Below are 21,836 nucleotides of genomic sequence, written 5' to 3'. Positions count from 1 at the left end.
GAATAAAGCGGCTAACGAGAAAACACCGTCAGGTGAGAAGCATCAGAACACTGTAAGCTCAGCTGAAAACAGACCAAGCCGGACTGTTGGGAGCAGAGAGACCCAGCCCGAAGCCATAGGAGAAGGGCAGTAACCAAAGAACAAAACTCGAGAAAACCGTACCAGATTCAGAAACAGGAAGCTGCCACAGTCGCAGACAGCAGAATCCCAGCACGCTGAACATAACTCATATAGATATAAGTATAACGATACCATTCTACAAATACAGAACTGATCCTGTCCACAGACTCCTAATAAAGAGTATACAGGGAGGCAAAAGTCAAGACCGAAGCAGCCCTAAACCAGTCTGGAGGTCCAGCTACTACAAAGTTGTTAACCAGCGGAAGGGTTAGACCATAGAAATCTCCAACGATTGGAGATCACTGGGCAAGAGGCAGAGGCGTCTTCGAGAGGATTGAGACTACAATCACTTTCAGAGGGTCAGACAGCAGAACAACCCATTCTTCAAACAGAGGGATAAAACAGCAACTGAAACACTGCAGCTGAAAAGAAACCACAGCAACAAACCCCAAACAGACAACTTCCAACATGATAGTAGTGCGTAGTCAGTACCAATTGCTGGCCCGAACATAGTATGAAAACAACCAGGATACCCTGGCAGTTAAACAGCACTGATGCAACAGCCACCCAGGGAGAGCTACCAATATAGGGAAGCATCCCATACAGCAAGGCTAGAGCACTAGGACAGCCATGAAAGCACCCGTCAATGTGATGAAATAGCAACAGATACTGAACAGGAAAAATCCACCAGGCCCCGTCACCCTTTAATGTAAAGATGTGCACTAGCCCATAGATGCGCTTCAGTCCAGAACCCCAACAGATTCTAGTAGAATAGTGTCACTAATCTCAATATTGGAACTATGTACCCACACACCAGGAATGCTCTAAAAAGTAGAGCCAACTGATTAAAAGAGCGGATGGCTGCTAGGACAGCAGCTAGGGTGCGGAAGGGAGAAGAACACTATGTAATGTCAGGTTGCCTGAAATAGGAGTCTCTTCCGAGGCATTAGTGGGGTAAGCCCGCTTACCTGTGGGCGACCAGAAACCCTCTGGACACTATGTAGAATGTCACTGACCTTTTCCAACTCACAGCAACCTGCCCTGTCAGGGATAGAGAGAAGCTTCAGTGGTCTAAGACCAATGCTCTACAGCAGGGACTTCAACATGAAGATGTTGCAGTAGAAAATACTGTAGAAAACTAGCAAAACGTTAGTGGAGACAAGAAGGTCATACAACAGGACTCTATACCTGAGCTTGTTCCATTAGGGATGTGTATCCATAAAAAGATTATACATCTACCCCAAATACGGTCTGCTAGTGTAAGTATCCTTACATTAACACTTATAATGGTGAAGTGCGTATTACAGCCACCCATCTAATACAATCCAGGCCTGACCCTGCCTATATCAGCGGGTGGCCCCAGGCCTTCATGTACTTTAATTAATTAAGCCCTGAGGATGGTAGAGAACCTGGATTCTTTATGTACTGATAGGAAATGTACCTAGGTCCCTTTAGAGACTCATTTTATTGAGATATGCGACAAGACAATAACATGGAGTACAGAGAAGGGTACCTGTACATAGAATGCATTAGTTATCCCAAGTAAAGAAGGGACATATCTGTAGTGATAACCCCAGTTAGGGCTAAAAAACAGGATTTCCCAATTATTAGGAAATATTCAAGGAATGGGAATATATCAGTATTTATACACACGTACCCACAGACATAACATAGTTGCATGAGAAGGCAATCTCTTTGAAAGGAAGAGTTAATGCCAACATGGTAAGTTTACTAGTCAGACTCCTGCACCAGGAGATCAGTATGCTAGAATACATATATAGTGTAGTTGTAAATCATAGGTCCCCCGAAAAGGAGCGCCATAGATATAGACAGACGGGAACAGACTATAGCCCCAGGACGGTGCAAGTACATATCTGTATATACATGTATGGACATACAAGAAGGCCCCAAGACATGTATAGGGTCCATACTGGAAGCAATGCCATAGGGAATTGTAACTATCACTATGTAAGCTACAGAACATGACTGTAGTCTATAGAGCCACCATTTAATATATATGGATATAGCTTACAGCATCTGGTAATCCCAGGCGGCTTCCCATCCGTGGAAATATAGGTAGCCTAATGATTGTGGAAGTATAGGCATACCATATATATATATATATATATATATACATATATATATATATATATATATATATATATACATATATATATATACATACACACACACACACACACACACACACACATACACAGATATATACATACATACATACACATGCAAGCACACATACTGATACAGATATACACACATAGATCCTTAGGGAGAGTAGTGTAAAGCGGAGTTATTGCACCAACTACATTAGGAGAGTCTGAAAATTCCAGCATCTTTCTTTTAAAATGTGCTAGGTATCAGACATAAAACGGATAAGAGCAGATCCTACCCCTGCTTTTATGGTAAGGATAAGAAGCGATATATGTATCCACCTATGCATACGCATACCTACATACATGATTAGCAGGTGATGATATTTAAAATGAGAACATGAGCAATAGTTAGAGCCCTGGAAGGAACTGAGACCCAGGACAAACTTCACTCCAGACATATGTTCTAAAGCAGGGCTTAGTATAAAGACAAATATACACATACATGTGGCTTACCTCCACGCAGGGAGACTGCTCATGTGCCACGTGTGGCCGTCAGTCTGCTACGGCATAAGGGGCAGGATATTTTAGCAGCGTGCTGTCCCAGATTGGTATCGATTCTGGGACCCTTCTGTTACTGGTGTACTCGCTTAATCAGGTGAGCTATTGCAGAAGAGTAACAATCCACATACTTATGGGAGCACTGCCCCAGGAAAGTGAGCTGTGGTATGCTTCAGTGAAAATGCTGTGCATGTGGGGCGCACTGCACAACACGCTGATTACATGTAACATTTCACAAAATTGCGTGCTTCTCTAAACTGACAGAGCCCTCCCAACATATTAAAAGGGATACCTGTCCCTTGGGGAAATCCACAGCGCAAGACCCTCAATCTAAGCAGGAGATAAGGCCAGCATCCGCTATTAACACAGTGCTAGAGAAGTGGGCGTCCCAGCCTCTAACGCTGGGCCACAGGGATGGTCAGCATAATATGGGACTCCCGTTCCTGAGTAGGGATGATACGGGAGGACCGACCCAAGGCCCCGTCCCTTCAGCCAACACTGGTTTTAAAACCAGTCCAATAGGGAGTTCTCCTCACCCATGATACATTATTCTTCTCGCAGCATTTGGATTAAGGCTTGGTTCTTTATTGTCCATAGACTACCTGATTAGCAGAGATAGTCGAATAAAATATGAGATAAGGTAAGAACTTACCCTTGTTATCTCTATTTCTACGAAGTCCATAGGGTTCCACAGGATACCTTGGGGTATAGGTGTGACGTCAGTCGCTGGGCACCATAGAGTTAAGCTTTTCAGCCTCCCAGGATGCACTAGGGTCCCCCTCCTATACCACGCCCCCGAGCCAAGGCACCTCAGTTAGTTATCAAGCCATAGGCCGGAGGAGGAGAAGGAAGAGAGAGAAAAAAGATCTGGACACATACAAGAATCACATTCTCACCAGAGGGAGACGGAAAACCGGTGACCAGAGCAAAGCCCATCTGCAGCACAGGTGCGACAGGGCGGGAGTCCTGTGGAACCCTATGGACTTCGTAGAAATAGAGATAACAAGGGTAAGTTCTTACCATATCTCATATTTTCTACTTCAGGGTCCATAGGGTATCCACAGGATACCTTGGGGATGTCCCAAAGCAGTATCCTTTAAGGGTGGGGACGCTCCTGTGCAGAAAGGAGAATCCGCCGCCCGAAGGAAGCATCCTGAGAGGCGAAGGTGTCAAACCTGTAATACCTCACGAAGGTATGGACAGAGGACCACGTAGCAGCCTTGCAGATCTGAACTGCCGAGGCACCACGTCGAGCTGCCCACGAAGGACCCACAGACCTAGTGGAATGAGCCTTCAGAGAAGGTGGGACCGGTAGGCCTTCATGAAGAAAAGCTTCAGAAATAGCCATACGGATCCAGGCTGCCAAAGTTTGCTTTGAAGCAGACCAACCCTTTTTACGGAAGCCATAGAGGACAAACAAAGCGTCCGACTTCCTAAACGAAGAAGTGCGGTCAACATAAGTCCTTAAGGCCCGCACAACATCCAAAGAGGCCTCACCCACGGAAAGACCCGGTGAGTTAAAGGCCGGAACAACTATTTCCTCGTTAACATGAAACTGGGAAACAACTTTGGGAAGAAACTCGGGCCGAGTGCGGAGCACTGCCCTGTTCCCATGAAAAACCAAGAAAGGGGGTCTACAAGAAAGAGCCCCTAACTCAGAAACACGTCTGGCCGAAGCAATGGCCAGAAGGAAAACAGTCTTAGCTGTTAGCCATTTAATATCCACTGAGCCCAGTGGTTCAAACGGCGGTCCTTGGAGGGCCCTCAGGACCACAGCCAAATCCCAAGGCGCCACAGGTGGAACAAAGGGCGGCTGAATATGGAGAACACCTTGCATAAAGGTGCGCACATCCGGGATTGTAGAAATCCTACGGTGAAACCAGACAGATAGGGCCGAAACCTGTACCTTCAAAGAAGCAAGGCGAAGCCCATGATCTAGTCCCGCTTGCAGGAAGGCGAGAATCCGAGACAGACGAAACTCCCGCGGTGCATAACCTCTCGGTCGACACCACTGGAAGAACGTATGCCACACGCGATGGTATATCCTCGCGGAAGACGGTTTCCGAGCTCGTAACATGGCTGGAAAACCCCCGGGACCTCAGAATGGCCGTCTCAACAGCCACGCCGTCAAAGACAGCCGAGTCAGGTCCGGGTGAAGGCAAGGACCCTGAGACAGAAGGTCCGCTCGTAGCGGCAACCGCAGAGGACTGTCCACGGACAGACCCTGAAGGTCTGAGAACTATCAACAGGAGCGTCCCTCCTTCCTGTTTGAATTTCCGGATTACCCGTGGAAGAAGGGAGACCGGAGGGAACAGGTATGCGAACCGGAACGTCCACCGGACAGACAGAGCATCCACCAGAGACGCCCCTTCGTCTCTTGTGCGAGACCCGTACACCGGCAACTTGTTGTTGTGCCGGGACGCCATGAGGTCGATTTCTGGAAGACCCCACCTGTCCACCAGTAGTTGAAAAACGTCCGGGTGCAGGGACCATTCCCCTGGATGAACGTCCTGGCGACTTAGAAAGTCCGCCTCCCAATTTAGCACTCCCGGGATGAAGACCGCTGATATGGCCGGAAGATTGCGCTCCGCCCAAACCAGGATCCGAGAGACCTCTACGAGAGCCGCCCGACTGCGAGTTCCTCCTTGCCTGTTTATGTAGGCCACGGTGGTAGCGTTGTCCGACTGGACCTGCACCGGGTGACCCTGGAGAAACCGCTGTGCCTGCAGGAGAGCATTGAAGACCGCACGGAGTTCCAAGATATTTATTGGAAGCTCCGCTTCTGTCGGCGTCCACCTGCCCTGGAACAAGTGTGGACCCGAAACTGCTCCCCAGCCCCGAAGACTGGCGTCCGTTGTCAACAGGACCCAATTTGGAACCCAGAACGGACGTCCCTTGTTGAGGTGGGTCGTCTGTAACCACCACGCAAGGGACAGGCGAACCTCCGGGGTGAGCACAATCGTCTGGGACTTCAGAGACTGAGGCAGCCCGTTCCACTTGGACAGGATCAGGTGCTGCAGAGGTCTGGAGTGAAACTGGGCGTATTCCACCATGTCGAACACCGACACCATGGAGCCCAGTAACCTCATCGCCGAGTGTAAGGACACCCGGCGGCTGTGCAGGCAACTGCGCACCCTTGACTGTAAAGCAGAGATCTTGTCCTCCGTCACGAAGATCCTTTGCTGTCCCGAGTCCAATAAGGCTCCAAGATGCAGAATCCTCCGAGACGGGATTAGAGTGGACTTCTGCCAGTTGATTAGCCAGCCGTGCCGTTGCAGCAGTGCAATGGTCAGGTCCAAGTGGCGTAACAGGAGCTCTGGAGATCCTGCCACCAATAACAGGTCGTCCAAATACGGCAACATGCGGACTCCCTGCAGCCGCAGAGAAGCCGCCATGACCGCCATCACCTTGGTGAAAACACGTGGTGCTGTTGCCAGGCCAAAAAGTAACGCCCGAAACTGGAAGTGGTCGCTGCGGATTGCAAACCTGAGGAACTGTTGATGGCGCAAAAGAATAGGGACATGCAGGTAAGCGTCCTGTATGTCCAATGACACCATGTAGTCCCCAGGTTCCAGCGCCAGAATGATGGACCGTAGGGTCTCCATCCGAAACTTCGGGACCCGCAAAGACTTGTTGAGTGCTTTGAGGTTGAGAATCGGACGATATGACCCATTGGGTTTCTGTACCAAAAATAGATTTGAATAGAAACCCTGGCCCCTCTGGGAGAATGGAACAGGCACTATAACTCCAGCCTGGAGCATAGTGTGCAATACCTTCCGCAGCTCCGTAGCCTTGTTCCGGTCTGATGGTAGACCCGTGGTGAAGAAGCGAGCCGGGGATCTGTGCCGGAAGGAGAGGGCGTATCCTTGGGAAACCACCTCCAGAACCCAAGTGTCTGTCGTAGTGGTCGACCAACACTGGGCGAACTGTAGCAGGCGGCCTCCCACCCTGGGATCCCCCAAAGGGAGGCCCGGACCGTCAGGCCGCAGGCTTGTCATCTGGCTTGGGGGCCGGACGTCTGGTACTCCATGCCTGCTTCCGGGGCTTGACCGATTTCTTAGGGCCAGCCTGTCGAGGAAACGACTGTGGTTTGGGCCTGCCCTGGGCCGTAGATGACTGAAAGGACGATGGTCCAGAACCAGAAGGAGCAGCGGCCGACGGGAGACAAGCAGATTTGGCTGCCGCCAGCGTGGCCACAATCTTATCCAGATCCGGACCGAAGAGAACTTCTCCGGTAACGGCAACGCTTCCAGACCTTTCTTGGAATCTGCGTCCGCCTTCCAGCCACAAGGTGCGACGAGCAGCTACCGCTGCTGAAGAAATTCTAGACACCAGAGTACTAATGTCTAGAGCCGCCTCGTTGATGTAGGTGGCCGAATCACGGAGATTGCCAATCAACTCCGCCTGTTCGGCCGGACAGTCGGGTTCAAAAGAAGCCTCTAATGAATCCGCCCAGCGCTCCATCGCTCTGGCAACCCAGCAAATGGCCATAGCCAGCCGTGCTGCCCCCCCTGCAAGGGAATAAGCGGACTTCAGGCAGATTTCTACCTTGCGGTCCGTAGCATCCTTAAGGGAGGACATGGATGGCATCGGCAATGTGGCACTACGGACAAGACGGGTCACGTGAGAATCCACCTGTGGAGGGGATTCCCACTTAGCAAAATAATTATCCGCGAACGGATAAGCCACCGCCAGGCGTCTCTGCGGCTGGTATCTTTTGCCAGGTTGTTTCCACGCCTCCTCTAAATGGTCCACCAACTGACCCGAAAGAGGAAAGACTGTGGCATCGCCCTTCACATCTTTGAAAAAGGCATACTTAGATTTAGCCGCTGGGGGAACTTCGTCCTCAATCACCAAGGCTGTGCGGACCGCCCGAATAAGTCCAGGAATATATACTTTGGACTTAGCATCAGCGTCCTTAGTATGGAGAGGTTCCTGATCGTAAGGATCCAGAATCTCCCCATCATCAGACGTCCCTTCGTCATCCTCATAAGGAGCGGCCAGAGACGCCACCGGCCTTTTATGAGGCCGCATCACAGACTCCCCTTGCAACACATCCGACAAGTGCTGTACAGAACTCGTCAGGGAGTTAACCCACGCTGGCTCCTGAGAACCCGGGAGCGGGGAAATAGGGAGACTGTGGGGTACCACCAATTGTCGTGGGAACCCCTGCATGGGTGACGACACCACAGACTGCTGGGACATACCCATCGGAGTAAACGCGGGCTGCGGAGCTAACTGGCCCACTAAAGCTGTTAACGCCTGAGCGAAACAAGCCCAGGGCGGCTCCTGTACCGGTGCTGTAACCGTAATAGGCCGCGCCATGGACAAACACTGCTGGCAAAGGCCCTCCGCGCTACCCTCCCCCTCCGCTAACGGTACTTTGCACGTGGTACACTGTAGCCGGAGGGGAAAATCACTTTCAGACATGATGGCACCACGTATGTGACCTCTCTCACCAATTAAGTATTAAATAGGCGAGAGACCACCCTGCAGCACCGCACCGCAAGGGCTTTAGCAGAAAGAACAGGGACAGTAATAAAGCTGACAGTTTAGAGAAGAAAAGTTACAGGCAGCGCTAGCACAGTCACATACAATGCAGAGAAATAACAATTCCTGCACTAACAGCGCTGATCACTCAACTACACAGACACAGGGCCTGGTAGGACACAGCGCTGCATACACAGACCTGAGCCACAGCGGAGGAGAGGTATGCGGGGGGACCCAGACCACGATGCTTCCGTCCAGCGCTTCCAGCAGCGTTCACCATGCGTTCTGGAGAAGATGGCCGCCGAGGAGCAGAGAGGAGGCTGGCCTGGGGGAGGAGCGCTGCCACAGGACCAGTCGGCAGCATGCAGAGAGGGCTGTGTGCAGCGGGGGAGGCGCCGGCTGTGAGACAGGGAAGGCGCGCTCCCCTGGCATGCATTTAACCCCTGGGACGCCGCAGCGCTACCGCTCTGCTGCGGTCCGCTGTCCCAGGGGGTAGTGGAAAGCGCAGGTTGGTCGCCTGGCTCCACGCTGCAGCCAGTCCCCAGGGAGCTCCCTGCCTGGGGACTTAGGACCATGTGACCAGCGGGGACCCACCGCGGGACCCCGCTGCTTACCTTTGTCCCCCTTGGATCCGGCCATGGTCCGGAACATCTGGGGTCACCGCTAGCTGTGACCCCAGATGCTCACCAGCATCCCCGGATCGGTACCGGCGTTCTGGTACCGGCGGGGGTGTAGGGAAGACAGCATGGACGTCAGGACTGACTGTCCATGCAGTACATCCAGATGTGCAGCCACAGCTACACTGAAGAAAGCTTCAGGGGCTCTTCTAGCCCCACTCCGACAGGTGCACCCGACGCCGGCCGGGCACCAAACTAAACTGAGGTGCCTTGGCTCGGGGGCGGGGTATAGGAGGGGGACCCTAGTGCATCCTGGGAGGCTGAAAAGCTTAACTCTATGGTGCCCAGCGACTGACGTCACACCTATACCCCAAGGTATCCTGTGGATACCCTATGGACCCTGAAGTAGAAAAATCTATATATACATATATACACATATATACCACACACCCTATATGGGACTATAAATATAGCTGACACTGTGCTGGGGTAGAGGAAAATACTGCGCTTAATATCCACGCTAGCCAGGAAGAGTCCTGGCTAAAACAAGCTTCCCCCTCAACAGAACCGCATAAAGCGGAGTTATAGTGCACCCGCTCAGCGCGAGGGTGGGGGAGGAGCAGCAATAGGCTAGAGTGCTAGACATCACCATCAGTGCAGCAGGTGTTAGGGCACTGAAGCAGGTAGTAGATACTGCCCTTAAGAGGGAAGCGTGTCTCTCTTGCAGGTGTTGGTACGCGCTGCATACATCACTGTGTGTAGGTATCGGGAACAGAGGGGGGGGGAAGCGATCACGAGTGAAAACTCGGATCCTCACACAACCCGAGTACACCTCCTTCTAGGCAGGAGGAGAGCATTGGCTGATGTCCTGCTGTGGAGGGCGCCGACGCACTTAAACAAGTGTCACGTGGTACTGGCGCCGGTTATCAAAGCACCCCCCTCAGCCACGCTGTTTAGCGGCTAATATATAAGCAGGCCATCTTAGTCCTACTGGCGCTGTACATACGGAGACAGCGCCAGTGCTTCTTATAAGTGACAGCGCAGCAAGCCGTCTGTCACTTTGTCCTACAGTGCTCGGGGCTGCAGAACACACATCTCCCCACTGTGGGGGGAGGGGCGGGAGACCCGGACTTCAGCTGCGGCGGGCCCCGTCTTTCAGTTCTCTCCCGAGCGGGGGTGAGTCAGCGCTTGCTGCGCGACCCCTCTTAATAAAAGAGGGAGCAGAGACCACCTATATTGGAACTGACTGCCGGCTATGCTCTGGCAGGATGTTCCAGGCTTTATAAATGGCGGGCTGCCTTGAATGCACTTAGCGGCTGTATGTACTAGGCGCGCAACAGTTAGCCATTTGCTTATGGCTCAGGGATGCTGCTGCAGTGCAGAGCACCGAGAGGGAGAGCCCGTACCAATGGCGCCGCTGTGCAGAACGCGCCATTATTAGCTCCACCCATGCTAGCTACGGTGTACTAACCAGGAATTAGGTCCCCAGGCCCGTCGTGAAAAGATTGGGGGGGGGGATAGCGGGGGGAGGTTTTAGCAGCGCCGCTAACAGTGACAGCTAGCGGCATGTCACTGAGCCCAGCTCTAACGTCCACTGCAACTACTAATCAGGAGCAGTGGTTATACTTACAACTGCTGCGGCCGGGATGCTGGGCTGAGGCGGCGGCGAGGAACCCGGACACATGCCGGTGTCAGCAGTGGCGGGTCCTCGCAGGGTCCGATGAATCCAAGTTATGTGCCCCCTCCTCAGGGTCACCGGACACATGATGCAGTAGCAGTGGCGGTGCCCTTCCCGGCGGCTCCCACGTAGCAGGCAGACTGCCACAGTAAGCAGCCTGCCTGTCCTCAATGCTTGTTTAATAACTTAGCTAAAAATAAAAATTATATGAGAAAGGCTGGAGGCAGCCTGATGTGCGACCGGCTCTCTCGGGCACATTCTAAAAACTGGGGCTGATGGGGCATAGAGGGGGAGGAGCCAGTCACACTTCTAAATTATTTAAAGTGCCAGGCTCCGCTCTACCACCGTCTATACCCCACTGTCTTGAACTCCAGTGTCCCCTAGTGGATGAAGGAGAAAACACCATACCCACTGTGAAGCATGGGAGTGGAAACATCATGCTTTGGGAATACTTTTCTGCAAAGGGGACAGGACAACTGATTCGTATTATGGAGAGGATGAATGGGGACATGTATTGTGACATTTTGGGGAAAAACCTCCTTCCCTCAGTAAGAACATTGAAGATGTAACGTGGCTGGGTCTTCCAGCATGACAATGACCCCAAACACACTGCCCGGGCAACTAAGGAGTGGTTTCGTAAGAAGCATTTCAAGGTCCTGGATTGGCCTAGCCAGTCTCCAGACCTCAACCCAATAGAAAATCTATGGAGGGAGTTGAAAGTCCGTGTTGCCTGGCGACAGCCCCAAAACATGACACATCTAGAGAAGATCTGCATTGAAGAGTGGGCCAAAATACCTGCTGCAGTGTGTGCAAACCTGGTCAAGAACTACAGGAAACGTTTGACCTCTGTAATTGCCAACCGAGGTTACTTTACAAAGTATTGAGTTAAACTTTTTGATTGTCCAAATATTTATTTTCCGCAAGAATATGCAAATAAATTGTTTAAAAATCATACAATGTGATTTCCGGAATTTTTGGTTCTGATTCTGTCTCTCAAAGTTGAAGTGTACCTTGAAAACAAATATTAATAAAGTGGCTGGTAGTTTATCACTTTCCAGAGCTTAGTACATCTCCCCCTTGGTGTGGGAGTGTGTATATAGTTGTCGACTTTTAAATTGCTATCTAGAACCATTGCATATGTTGCTGCAATTTCCCATGTGAAGTTGCTGACCATTTGCGAGGGCCCAGTATAATCTCTATTCCTATTTTCTGCACTGACCTGTATACAAGCAGCAAGCACACTGAAGAGAGGCACCCTACATCTCACACACTCCTTCAGGAGCATCTGTCCTGGTTCTGCCATACTCAGGCATTTCAGAAACACGTGATGGAGACTGGCTGTGTTTGTTTCACTTCCTATTCCTTGCATTGGGTAGTCAGGGGAGTCCATATCTTTTAATGCCAGTGCGATATGACTAGCCAGGACAGGATTCAGATCATTCAGGACATAGAAGACCTGCAAAAAAAAAAAAATTACCTATAAAGAAAGATGTGAGTGAAGTCAAGTTGGATGAGGGAGAATACTCTGCGTGCACTGACCTGCTCAGGGCTGTTTGTATGTATCAGGAGTTGCAGCCAATCCTGTTTCTGTGCATAGTGCCTCAAATAAGTGTCACTCATAGGAATAGAATGTAGGAGACAGAACTGCACAACAGTGAGCCATAAGCCATCGCATGGATGTGTTCTGGGGGAGAACACAGTGGTATTGTAGTGATTAAACCTTTAATATTTCCAACCAGTATCTTTTATATTATTATTTTACCCCGGTCATAACTGCATCTATTTGCTCTATTTGGGGTTCTATTTGGAAAGCTATAGCTTTCCATTCTTTATTTACAAATGCCATGGGATTATTGCTCTAGCAGAAAACAAGTGAGTCCAGAAGCCATCCCAGAAGTATAAGACTTTGAACTACAGTTAGAAAAGAATTCATAGCACTCACATAGATTATGTAAAGGAGAATCCTCCTTTCTTCTTCACCCTCCATAGGGGACATAGGGACTACTCTAGGGTATAGGCTGGCAGATGGAGTCTTTGCACCAATTCTTCACACTATAGCTGCCCAGTCTCCAGGAAGGCCAGTCTAAAGGCCCTTAGACACTGCACAATATTTTTATCGATTTGGTCGATTGCAACACATCGGAAATACAAATCGTTAAATATGTATTTATTTTTTAATTACCAGATATTTATATAGCGCACACATATTCTGCAGCGCTTTACAGAGAATATTTGGCCATTCACATCAGGCCCTGCCCCACTGGAGCTTACACTCTATATTCCTTATCACATGCACACACATACATACTAGGGTTAATTTTGTGTTGGGAGCCAATTAACCTACCAGTATATTTTTGGATGTGGGAGGAACCGGAGTACCCGGAGGAAACCCACGCAAGCACAGGTAGGGCCGTAGTGGGAATCGAACCCATGACCTCAGTGTTGTGAGGCAGAAATGCTAACCATTACAACGTCTGTGATGCACATGTGTATGTGTAGTGTGTATGCACGTGGGGTCGTCAGCCTCATTGCCTGATCTTTTGTACATGCAGTAAAATCAGGCGATGCGGCTGTCGATCCCATGCAGTACTATGTGGGAAGGAGGGGCTGCATATCGAGCAGTCGGGCACCAGATTGCCCAGTGTGTACAGTGTGTCGGCCTGTCGGCAGCCAGGTCTTCTACCACATTGCTGGGTACACACATTGTTAAGTGTGTACCCAGCTTCAGTTTGGTTCCATAGGAGCTGGCACTGTTACAGCGGGGCTGCTGAAGCAGCCTTTTTTTTTTCTTAATCTTTCGATTTTAAGCAGGAAGCGCTGGGTGTTCTATAGGACGCCTGCGCTGCCGCTACACCAACCCCCTTGGCCAGGTCCTCGCAGCACACAGAGGATCCTAGCTGCAGCCGGACACCGAGGGCAACAAGGTAAGGTGGCTCCCTGCTTGCGGGGAGCCGCATTAGCGCGGCTGTCACCGCCGGTGCTGGGGACCACCGGCGGTGCTGACAGCGGGTAGCATGGTCACCCACACCTCTGCTAGACCACCAGGGCATTGAGGCAGCGGGGGGCTTACAGTGTAGGTGGCCATTGCCCTGGGGCTCTATGTCAGCAGAGGGAGGTAGGCTCTCCCCGTTAGCCCCTACCCCGGCCCATGGTGTGATCCCTCATGGAGGTTTCCCGCCATCAACCCTCCTCCTCTCTCCACCTTCAGTCAGATGCTGAGCGGCCATTTCAGAGCAGTGCTGCCACAGTTAGTCTTCAGAGAGGATGGCTCCTGTCTCCCTGTATACCTCCCCTCAGGTCAGGTTATACAATCTAGCTCCATCCAGCCGACTGGTGTTGGTTTGTTGAGCATTATCTGCCTGCTATATCTTTATGCATTGAATGTGACTGTGCTTGTTCTCATTTCTAAACTCAGTTCTATTTTTTCTGTCTATTTTTCTTACTGTAGCTGTGTAAGGGGTTAATTTCCCCTTTGTTAAGCCCCACTCATTATTCAATTTGTGAGGCCCTTAGAATTATTGCACTGTTCCTTATTGCACACCTCTGCTATGTAATTTGGTGTGTGGAACTTACCATGTCTTTCGAGAACTAAAGCGCCCAAGGAGGTGGAGGCTTTTTTGCTGCATACATGTACAACGTGTTCTGCTTGTCTTTCCCCACAGGACGTGGTCAGGATGGTGTTGCACAGGCACTCAGCCAGAAGTCCCATCTACAGCTTCCAGCCAGAAACCAGAGTGGGTTGCCAACCTATCGCAGGTAATGTTGCAGTTGGTGGATCACCTTACAAGCTCCCGCACCTGTCCTCCCTGCTTTAGGGGTTCAAGCTGCCCCTATTATGCAGTCTCATCTGCAGCTGCCTGAGCTAGAACCCCCGTGGATGAGCACTTTCTCTCAGTCAGTGCAGGGCTTAGCACAGGTGTCCACCACCTTTCAGCAGATGCTGGATAAGGACTGTATTTCTGGGCCCAGACCTTCCAGGCGTGAAAGCGCTGCCCTCACAGGCGGGTGATGTTTCAGATTCAGAAATCCCCTCAGACCAGGAGGAGGATTTTTCCGGTGCCCCAGAGGAAGAGACCTCTTCTGTCCAGGAGGAGTCTCTTCCTCAGGTGGACAATGTCGCGTTGGTTAGGGTGGTTAGAGCAGTCCTTTCTATTGAGGACGAAGAGCTGGCCCCTAGATCCAAGGCTCCGGTATCCAAGTGTCAGAAAAGGGTTTCTGTAGAATTCCCTGAATCTGAACAGCTTGAGGAAATGCTAGCGGAGGCTTGGACTGCTCCTACCAGGCGGTTCCAGGTCTCCAAGCGCATTGCGCCCTTTTATCTGCTGAGGAGTGTAATAAGTGGGAGTCTCCTTCCCCAGTTGACATGCATATTGCCTGCCTTATCAAGAATTATACCCTTTCTATTCCTAATACGGCCTCCCTTAAATATCCGATAGAAAGGAAGTTGGAAAATGTTAAGGTAATTTATTCTCATGCAGGTGCTATTGCCCGTCCGGCCCTTGCAACTGCTTGGGTGGCCCAGGCTATTGGCTTGTGGGTGGACGCCCTTGAAAAGGGCCTTTCATCAGGGGCTCATGGAAACCAATTGTTGGCTCTTGTGGTGCATATTAAGCAGGCAGCTTCCTATCTGGACGAAGCGGCCCTTGACACCGGTATCTTAACCTCCACGGTGTCAGCTTCATTGGTGTCGGCCAGAAGAGCCATCTGGCTGTGCTCTTGGCGCGCTGTCTCAGACTCTAAGAAGGCCTATGAGGCTCTTCCTTACTCCGGCGATGTTCTCTTTGGTCCGGAATTAGATAAGATCGTAGCCACAGTGGCAGCTTCCAAGACAACATTCTGCCTTCGGCAGCAGCCCCTAGGGCGCAAACATTTGCCTTCGACCACAAGGGAAGGCCAAGAGACAGTCCATTTCTAGGTCCCAGGGTTCTTCCTCTAAGACCTGCAAGCAAGCAGTCCTGGCAGTCCTGGCTTACCAGACGCCCAGCTGCTAAGCCAACCAACAAGCCTGCCAATTGACGGTGCGGCCTCTCCCTTGGGGACCCCAGTGTGGGAGGCCGGCTTCTGCTTTTCTCCAAGGCCTGGGTAGGTGAGGTAGTCTCGAAGGGCTACGCTCTGTCCTGGAAGTATTCTCCAGCAAGGTTTTTTCACACAGGTTTTCCAGGCGATCCGGGAAAAGCAAAAGAACTGCAGGAGTCTATTCACTCTCTGCTAGCCTCCAAGGTGATTGTTCCCGCCCCCCTGGCTCAGAGGGGCTGCGGCTTCTATACCAACCTCTTCTTGGTTCAAAAGCCGATGGTTCATTCCGTCCAATCCTCAACCTCAAGTTTCTCAACAGGTATTTACCGGTTACCAGGTTCCGTATGGAGTCTTTGCGCTCCATCATTCTGGCGCTGGAACCGAGGGATTTCATGGCCTCTTTGGACATCCAGGATGCCTATTTACATGTTTCTATCTGGTTCAATCACCAGCGCTTCCTCCGGTTTGCAGTCCAGGAGAAACACTACCAGTTTCGGGATTTGCCTTTGGACTTTCCACGGCTCGTGCTTTCCCAAAAAGTAACGGCGGTCATGGCAGCTCACTTGCAGCGCAAGGGTATCAGAATCCTACCTAACCTGGATGATCTTCTTATCCTGGCCAGATCTACGGAGATACTCAAAGAGCACCTCCGTCTGACAATAGATCTTCTCCAATCGCGCGGATGGATCATCAATTGGAAGTCCTCCCTGACTCCATCCCAGGAGATGCTCCATCTGGGGGCCCTGTTATATTCCAGGGTTTAGAGTTTCCTCCAAGTGGACAAAATTCGGGAACTGCAGGACAGAATTCAAGGGTTCTTATTTCATCACCAGTTGTCAATACACACCTACATGTGGATCCTGGGTTCACTGGTCTCCAACTTCGACATGGAGTCAGCTCAGTTTCACTTCCGGCCTCACCAGGCGGAGATTCTGGCTCGCTGGAACGGATCCAATCTCCAAATCAAGCTGCAGACAATCATCCTATCTCGGGAGGCTTGTCTCTCCCTTGCGTGGTGACTCCAAGGCCCCAGCCGTGGTGCCGGCTCATTCCACCAGGTCGGTTGGTACCTCTTGGGCAGTTCGTGGTGGCGCCTCTGCGGAACAGCTTTGCAGGGGAGTCACGTGGTCTTCTGCTCACACATTTGTCAGTTTTTATTCATTTGACATCTTCGCCTCTACGAATGCGGCCTTTGGGTGACGGGTATTCAGTGCTGCTCAGGAGCATCCCCTCCCTTAAGAGAATTGCTTTGGGACGTACCAGCGTAGTCCCTGTGTTCTCTATGGGGGCTGAAGAAGAAAAGGAGACTTGTGTCTTACCTGGTTAAGTCCTTTTCTTCAAACTCCATAGGGGACACAGGGCGCCCACCCTGACGTACCTGGTTTGCGGGGTTCTCCTCGTTTTCTGGTTCCCCTGTCTCTTCGGGTGTGCCGGTCTTCCTTCTTGTTCCTCCCGCTCCTGCCTTGGGCATGCTAACTTGACTGGCCTGCATGGGGGCAGGGTATAGGGGAGGAGGCGCCTGGGCTGCTCAAGTGTGAAGTATTTAACTGTTTGGTGCCCAGACTCCATCTGCCAGCGTATACCCCAGCATAGTCCCTGTGTCCCCTATGGAGGTTGAAGAAAAGGACTTAACCAGGTAAGACATAAGTCTCCTTTTTCTGTCACACAGAAGTAACTAAGCTCTGAAAATGCTGGATGCTGGTTTTCCATAGTGACAGGAGGAGAGTTCCCTCTATACTGTCAACACAAGAATGGATGAGAGCAATAACTGCAAAGCTTTTAGCTGGAATAGCACCAACTAATCAAAGTGCTCGTCTGATATCCCCAAACGTGTCTTACCGAATCTTTCGCCAGTCATCTCACACTAACAGTGTTTGCCATCTGTTGGATTTAGTGTGCTAACATGTACCTGTGTGTGGACGTCTAAAGCTGGCCATACACGACCAGCAAAAATCCGATTCATCATACGATTTCCCTACGATTCCCTAGAGCTCCCTGGCAGTCTCGGCCACACGATTGACACACAATGTACATACCATCTCACAATACAATGCACTGTGCGTCCGTCGTGTGAGCAGCTTAAAAAAAAAAAAAGACTGATACATGCACAGGTAGATCCGTGATGCATGCATCTGTCTGTAATAAAAGAAGTACAGATCCGTGCATCTGTGAAGAAAAAACGCTTAGCGGCGGGGTTTCCATGGTGATATCCCGCCGCTAAGCTGTCATTCGGGAAGTACCGTTCTAAAGTACTGTTCTACTGAACGGTACTTAAGTACGTGGTTCGCGATTTTCGGGGTTTTTTTTGCCAAGTCCGTGGGATGCCTACTTTGGAATGAAGAGGACAGAACCTCGCATAGGTGATGGTGAGTATAGTTTTTTTCACATGTCCCCTATGGATACTGAACCATCCCCGCATCTGTACTTATTTTATTACAGACAGATGCTTGCATTACGGATCTACCCGTGCGTGTATTAGTCTTTTTTTTTTTTAACAAATGAAGCCGCTCAGACGCACGATTCATCGTATGCTGAAAAAACAGGGCACGATCAGCATACAAACACGACGGACAAGATGTGCTGCACATCTGATCATACGATCCAATTTAGGAGCTGCGGGAGTGGGGAAAAAAAATGCACGATTTCTACACAATTGATGGTACGACGCGTTGCAAATCTTGCAATCGGACAGAAATCGCGTAGGTGTATGGCCAGCATAAGTCGTGTCTGCCCTATGAACGTAATCAGTATATAGTAGCATTTACGTGTAGGAGTGAAAATCTTTGTTCCTGCCAGGGCTTTCCCATACTACTACAATCTTGAATACTTGTCCCATTCCCACTCACATCTTTGCAGCTGAACTTGTTCCTTTACACACTCCCAATCCAGAGCATATTATCTAGAGCACGTTAGCACTTACACTGTGTATTTGTTGATCGATAACAAAAAAGCTTTTATTAGAATCTTGTCTGGGTTTGGACACATCTTACCTGTCCTCCATCTGCAAATCCGCAGCCACAACTTCATCCAAGCTTAAAAAAAGGTCTTTCGCAGTTTCTGTCTCACTCTCCGCTAGTTTTGCCAATCTCTGGGCTGTAGAGAACAGAAAGGACAAGATGAACCATTTTAGAAAATATACGCCGCTCAGACACGATTTACAGTAAGTATCTGTATATTACAGGCCCACATTATATGCACTGCGGGCTTAATGTATCTATGTATATTTTCAGCTGGAAGGCCGCATATATGGCACCCCTGATCTACAACATATAAATACATGTAGCAGAGTAAAATAAATACAACTACACAGTATAAATGCATCCGCTGTGGCCCAAAACACATTGGCCCTCATTCAGAGCCGTACGCTCTGAGCAGAGCGCACGCTCTGAATGAGGGCCGCCCTCCATAATTATGGAGCGTCCTCCTGGACGCTCGTATAGCTGTGGGTCACCAGCCACAGCCTATACGAGCGTTCAGTTTGATGACCGCGATGGTCTTGACCATCGCGACCATCGCCACTGCGAGCCGGAGCCTGCGGTTGAGTTTTTCAACCGCAAGGCCCGGAAAAATTTTGGCTCTATCAGAGCCAAAATCACTCCCACTGACATCACTAGTGATATCAGTGGGCCGGCTTCTGACGGTAGGCGTTCCCTTGGGAACGCCCCCGTCAGGGAGGCACGCCCCCGGCACGCCCACCAAAGGGGGCGTGCTGTCAATCAACATCAACAGCATGCCCCCTTTCATCAGACACAACGAGCGAAGGAAAGTCCTTCGCTCGTCGCATCTGGCGCATGCGCACGACGGAGCTCCCTCCGTCGTGCGCATGCGCAGTGCACACCATCGACCCACTTGCGAGCGGACAGCCGCTCGCGAGTGGGTCTGAATGAGGCCCATTGTTTGTTAGTGGACTGTAAAACAATTTACAGATGGACAAACTGGAATGTGCCTGTTCTGTTTGAGTTTATCCAGTGCCACTTGGGTAAGTGTGCAACGGATATTTAGTGTACGGGGACTGTCCTATTATGCTACTTTTCTTTATTATATGCACTTAACAGTATGATATAAAAAAAAAAAAACATAATGATGAGTAATTATTATACCGAATGCCTGAGTATGAGATTTGTGTCCTGGGTCCTCCTGGAGAGATGTGGTGTGTCTCAGGATTAAATTTGCCACGCTCAAATCCACACGCAGCTTGTGGCTACTGACTCCAAGTAGTTCAAGAAAGCAAACGCAGGAAGCAATGACAGATGGGATACTGAAACAGGACAAGGCTAGAGAATAAACATCCTCTGCGGCCTGCTTAATTCTGCAAGAGAAGATTGAGAAAAAGGGACATGGTAAAGTGATACCATTTAGTACATGAATGAAGTGTTAGATCAGTAAGGCTCACGCCTGACATATCATGATAAAAAGTCTTTAGACTTACAACTGATTAGGAATTTTGCTTTTCAGGAGCTGATGCACGACGAAGGTGGAAAAGGCCACTGCTGGCCGGCCACTACGTAAATGAAAGAAGAGGTCCAGCTGCTCTGCTGTTGAGAGTTTACTGACCAGCTCAGGGCATGAGCAGTGTGGGAGAACCGTGCTGGCATCTAAAACAGAGAGTATGTTATCAGTGCCAGCTGATCATATTCAAATGTAGTGCTATAGAGCAGGTCACTTACCTCCTGCTGCCAGAGGATTTGTGGCTTGCCACGTGAAGAAATGTGAAGGATGGAAAGGGGACAAGGTCTGCGAGGAACAGTGACAACATCACCATGTTAGGTCCATCAGAAAGGAAACCTTATTATGTATAATGCATGAATGTACTCCTACTATAGAGAAAAGAACATGATCTACAAGGCCTTAGCTTTAATGGAGGTACTGTACCTGCAGGAGATGATAGAGGGAAATGTCAGGAGGTGATCCACAGTTAGCTGGGTGCTGAAGGAAAAGAGCTGCTTTGAGTTTGGGGTATGGGGCCAGCGCCATCTTCAATAATGGCAGGTCAACGTTCCATTGGCAGGGGCTTGGCTCTTCACACTGCTCCAAAACCTGGTGATAACGGAAGAAATGAGAAATGAAGAAGACAGCAAACAGAGCGATGTAGGGAGGAAAACTGAAACCTACAGAAATAATGAGATCGTTACACATTACCCCATCAATCCCACCGGGAGCATACACATTGGTTGCAAGGGCAAGAAGCGTATGTCCCTCCAGGAGCATGCTGTTCACACTAGGCTGGTAGCCAGGCATCAGCATGTGAGCATTGGACAGGCTGGCATGGAACATCCGATTGGCATCTATGGGTAAGGAGATGTGGAAGAAGCATATTAATGGAGTGGGCGCTTAAAAATGCAATACCCTTTAGGTAACACATTGCTAGAAGTATAATGTTGCCACCTAGAAACCAAACTTTTAGATTTCTCTTACCTTCCGTACTGGAACTGACTTGTCGGATATGCACCAAAAGCCCAAACCAGGGATAAGTCTCATGTAAAGATGTATTGGCCAAAGCAGAACAAACTTCTGGGTGTAATCTGCCAAAAATCAGCCCAGTGTGTTAGTTACATCAAAGGTCACATCCATGGCATAAATAAGAAGCTACTGAAAACCTCTACCAACCAGCAAAAGGTATCCCAATGCATTCTAAATACAGTACACTCAGGAAATACTTCACATATATGATACTCTCAGTAAAAGGCAGCATATATTTTATAGCCATTAGAATTGGCATGTTTCCATCCAGAATAAATTTAGAGCACTAGTTCTTATCTATAGAAATCCTGATGATGTAGTGTAGTCCTAGATATTTTTCCCCTCCCCCTGAAATACTATGTGCTGCTGTTACTAATCAGAGTCACCCGGACCAATAGGGTGATATTGTAGCCTGACCAGTTCATTGCCAGCTTGTCGAAATGTAACCCATTTTTAAGATTATATAGATTAGGTGCTCTGAGACTACTGCAATGTGACTAACAGGCGCATGCACCATTTGCTTGTAAAGGTGGCTACACACAGTATATTTTAAACGCTATTTCCGTTTTCCACCGATTGAAACGACAAATCGTTTAAAATCTGCCGTGTATAGGCACGATAACGATGCAGATGTGCGCTCCCACTGGTCGTTGGTCGAAGTCTGTGATCTTTTGAACATGCAGAAAATCACGACCTCTTTCACGATTTGACACACATCGTTCCATGTGTACGCACGACGAACGATTTCATAGACAATGAACGATTTGTCGTCACTTTTCCTGGACA

The 21,836-nt window shown here is 49.8% G+C and overlaps 1 protein-coding gene across 3 annotated transcripts in view; it reads right to left on the bottom strand.

Moving 5' to 3' along the window:
• SPG11 (SPG11 vesicle trafficking associated, spatacsin) overlaps nt 1–21,836 on the bottom strand; it is an 81,117-nt gene that overhangs the window by 26,545 nt on the left and 32,736 nt on the right. For all 3 annotated transcript variants that reach the window (XM_088452813.1, XM_088452814.1, XM_088452815.1), the window contains exons 18-26: nt 21,006–21,112; nt 20,730–20,875; nt 20,463–20,627; nt 20,258–20,324; nt 20,020–20,185; nt 19,691–19,899; nt 18,581–18,683; nt 12,114–12,258; nt 11,794–12,030 (exon numbers count right to left, since the gene is read on the bottom strand). In XM_088452813.1, coding sequence (XP_088308939.1) covers nt 11,794–12,030; nt 12,114–12,258; nt 18,581–18,683; nt 19,691–19,899; nt 20,020–20,185; nt 20,258–20,324; nt 20,463–20,627; nt 20,730–20,875; nt 21,006–21,112 — 1,345 coding nt within the window. The remainder of the gene's footprint in view (nt 1–11,793; nt 12,031–12,113; nt 12,259–18,580; nt 18,684–19,690; nt 19,900–20,019; nt 20,186–20,257; nt 20,325–20,462; nt 20,628–20,729; nt 20,876–21,005; nt 21,113–21,836) is intronic.

This window comes from Taudactylus pleione, unplaced genomic scaffold, assembly GCF_031769625.1.
Source record: "Taudactylus pleione unplaced genomic scaffold, aTauple2 ptg000556l, whole genome shotgun sequence".
In the NCBI taxonomy this organism is placed as follows: domain Eukaryota; kingdom Metazoa; phylum Chordata; class Amphibia; order Anura; family Myobatrachidae; genus Taudactylus; species Taudactylus pleione.
This window is presented reverse-complemented; position numbering and strand designations above follow the sequence as displayed.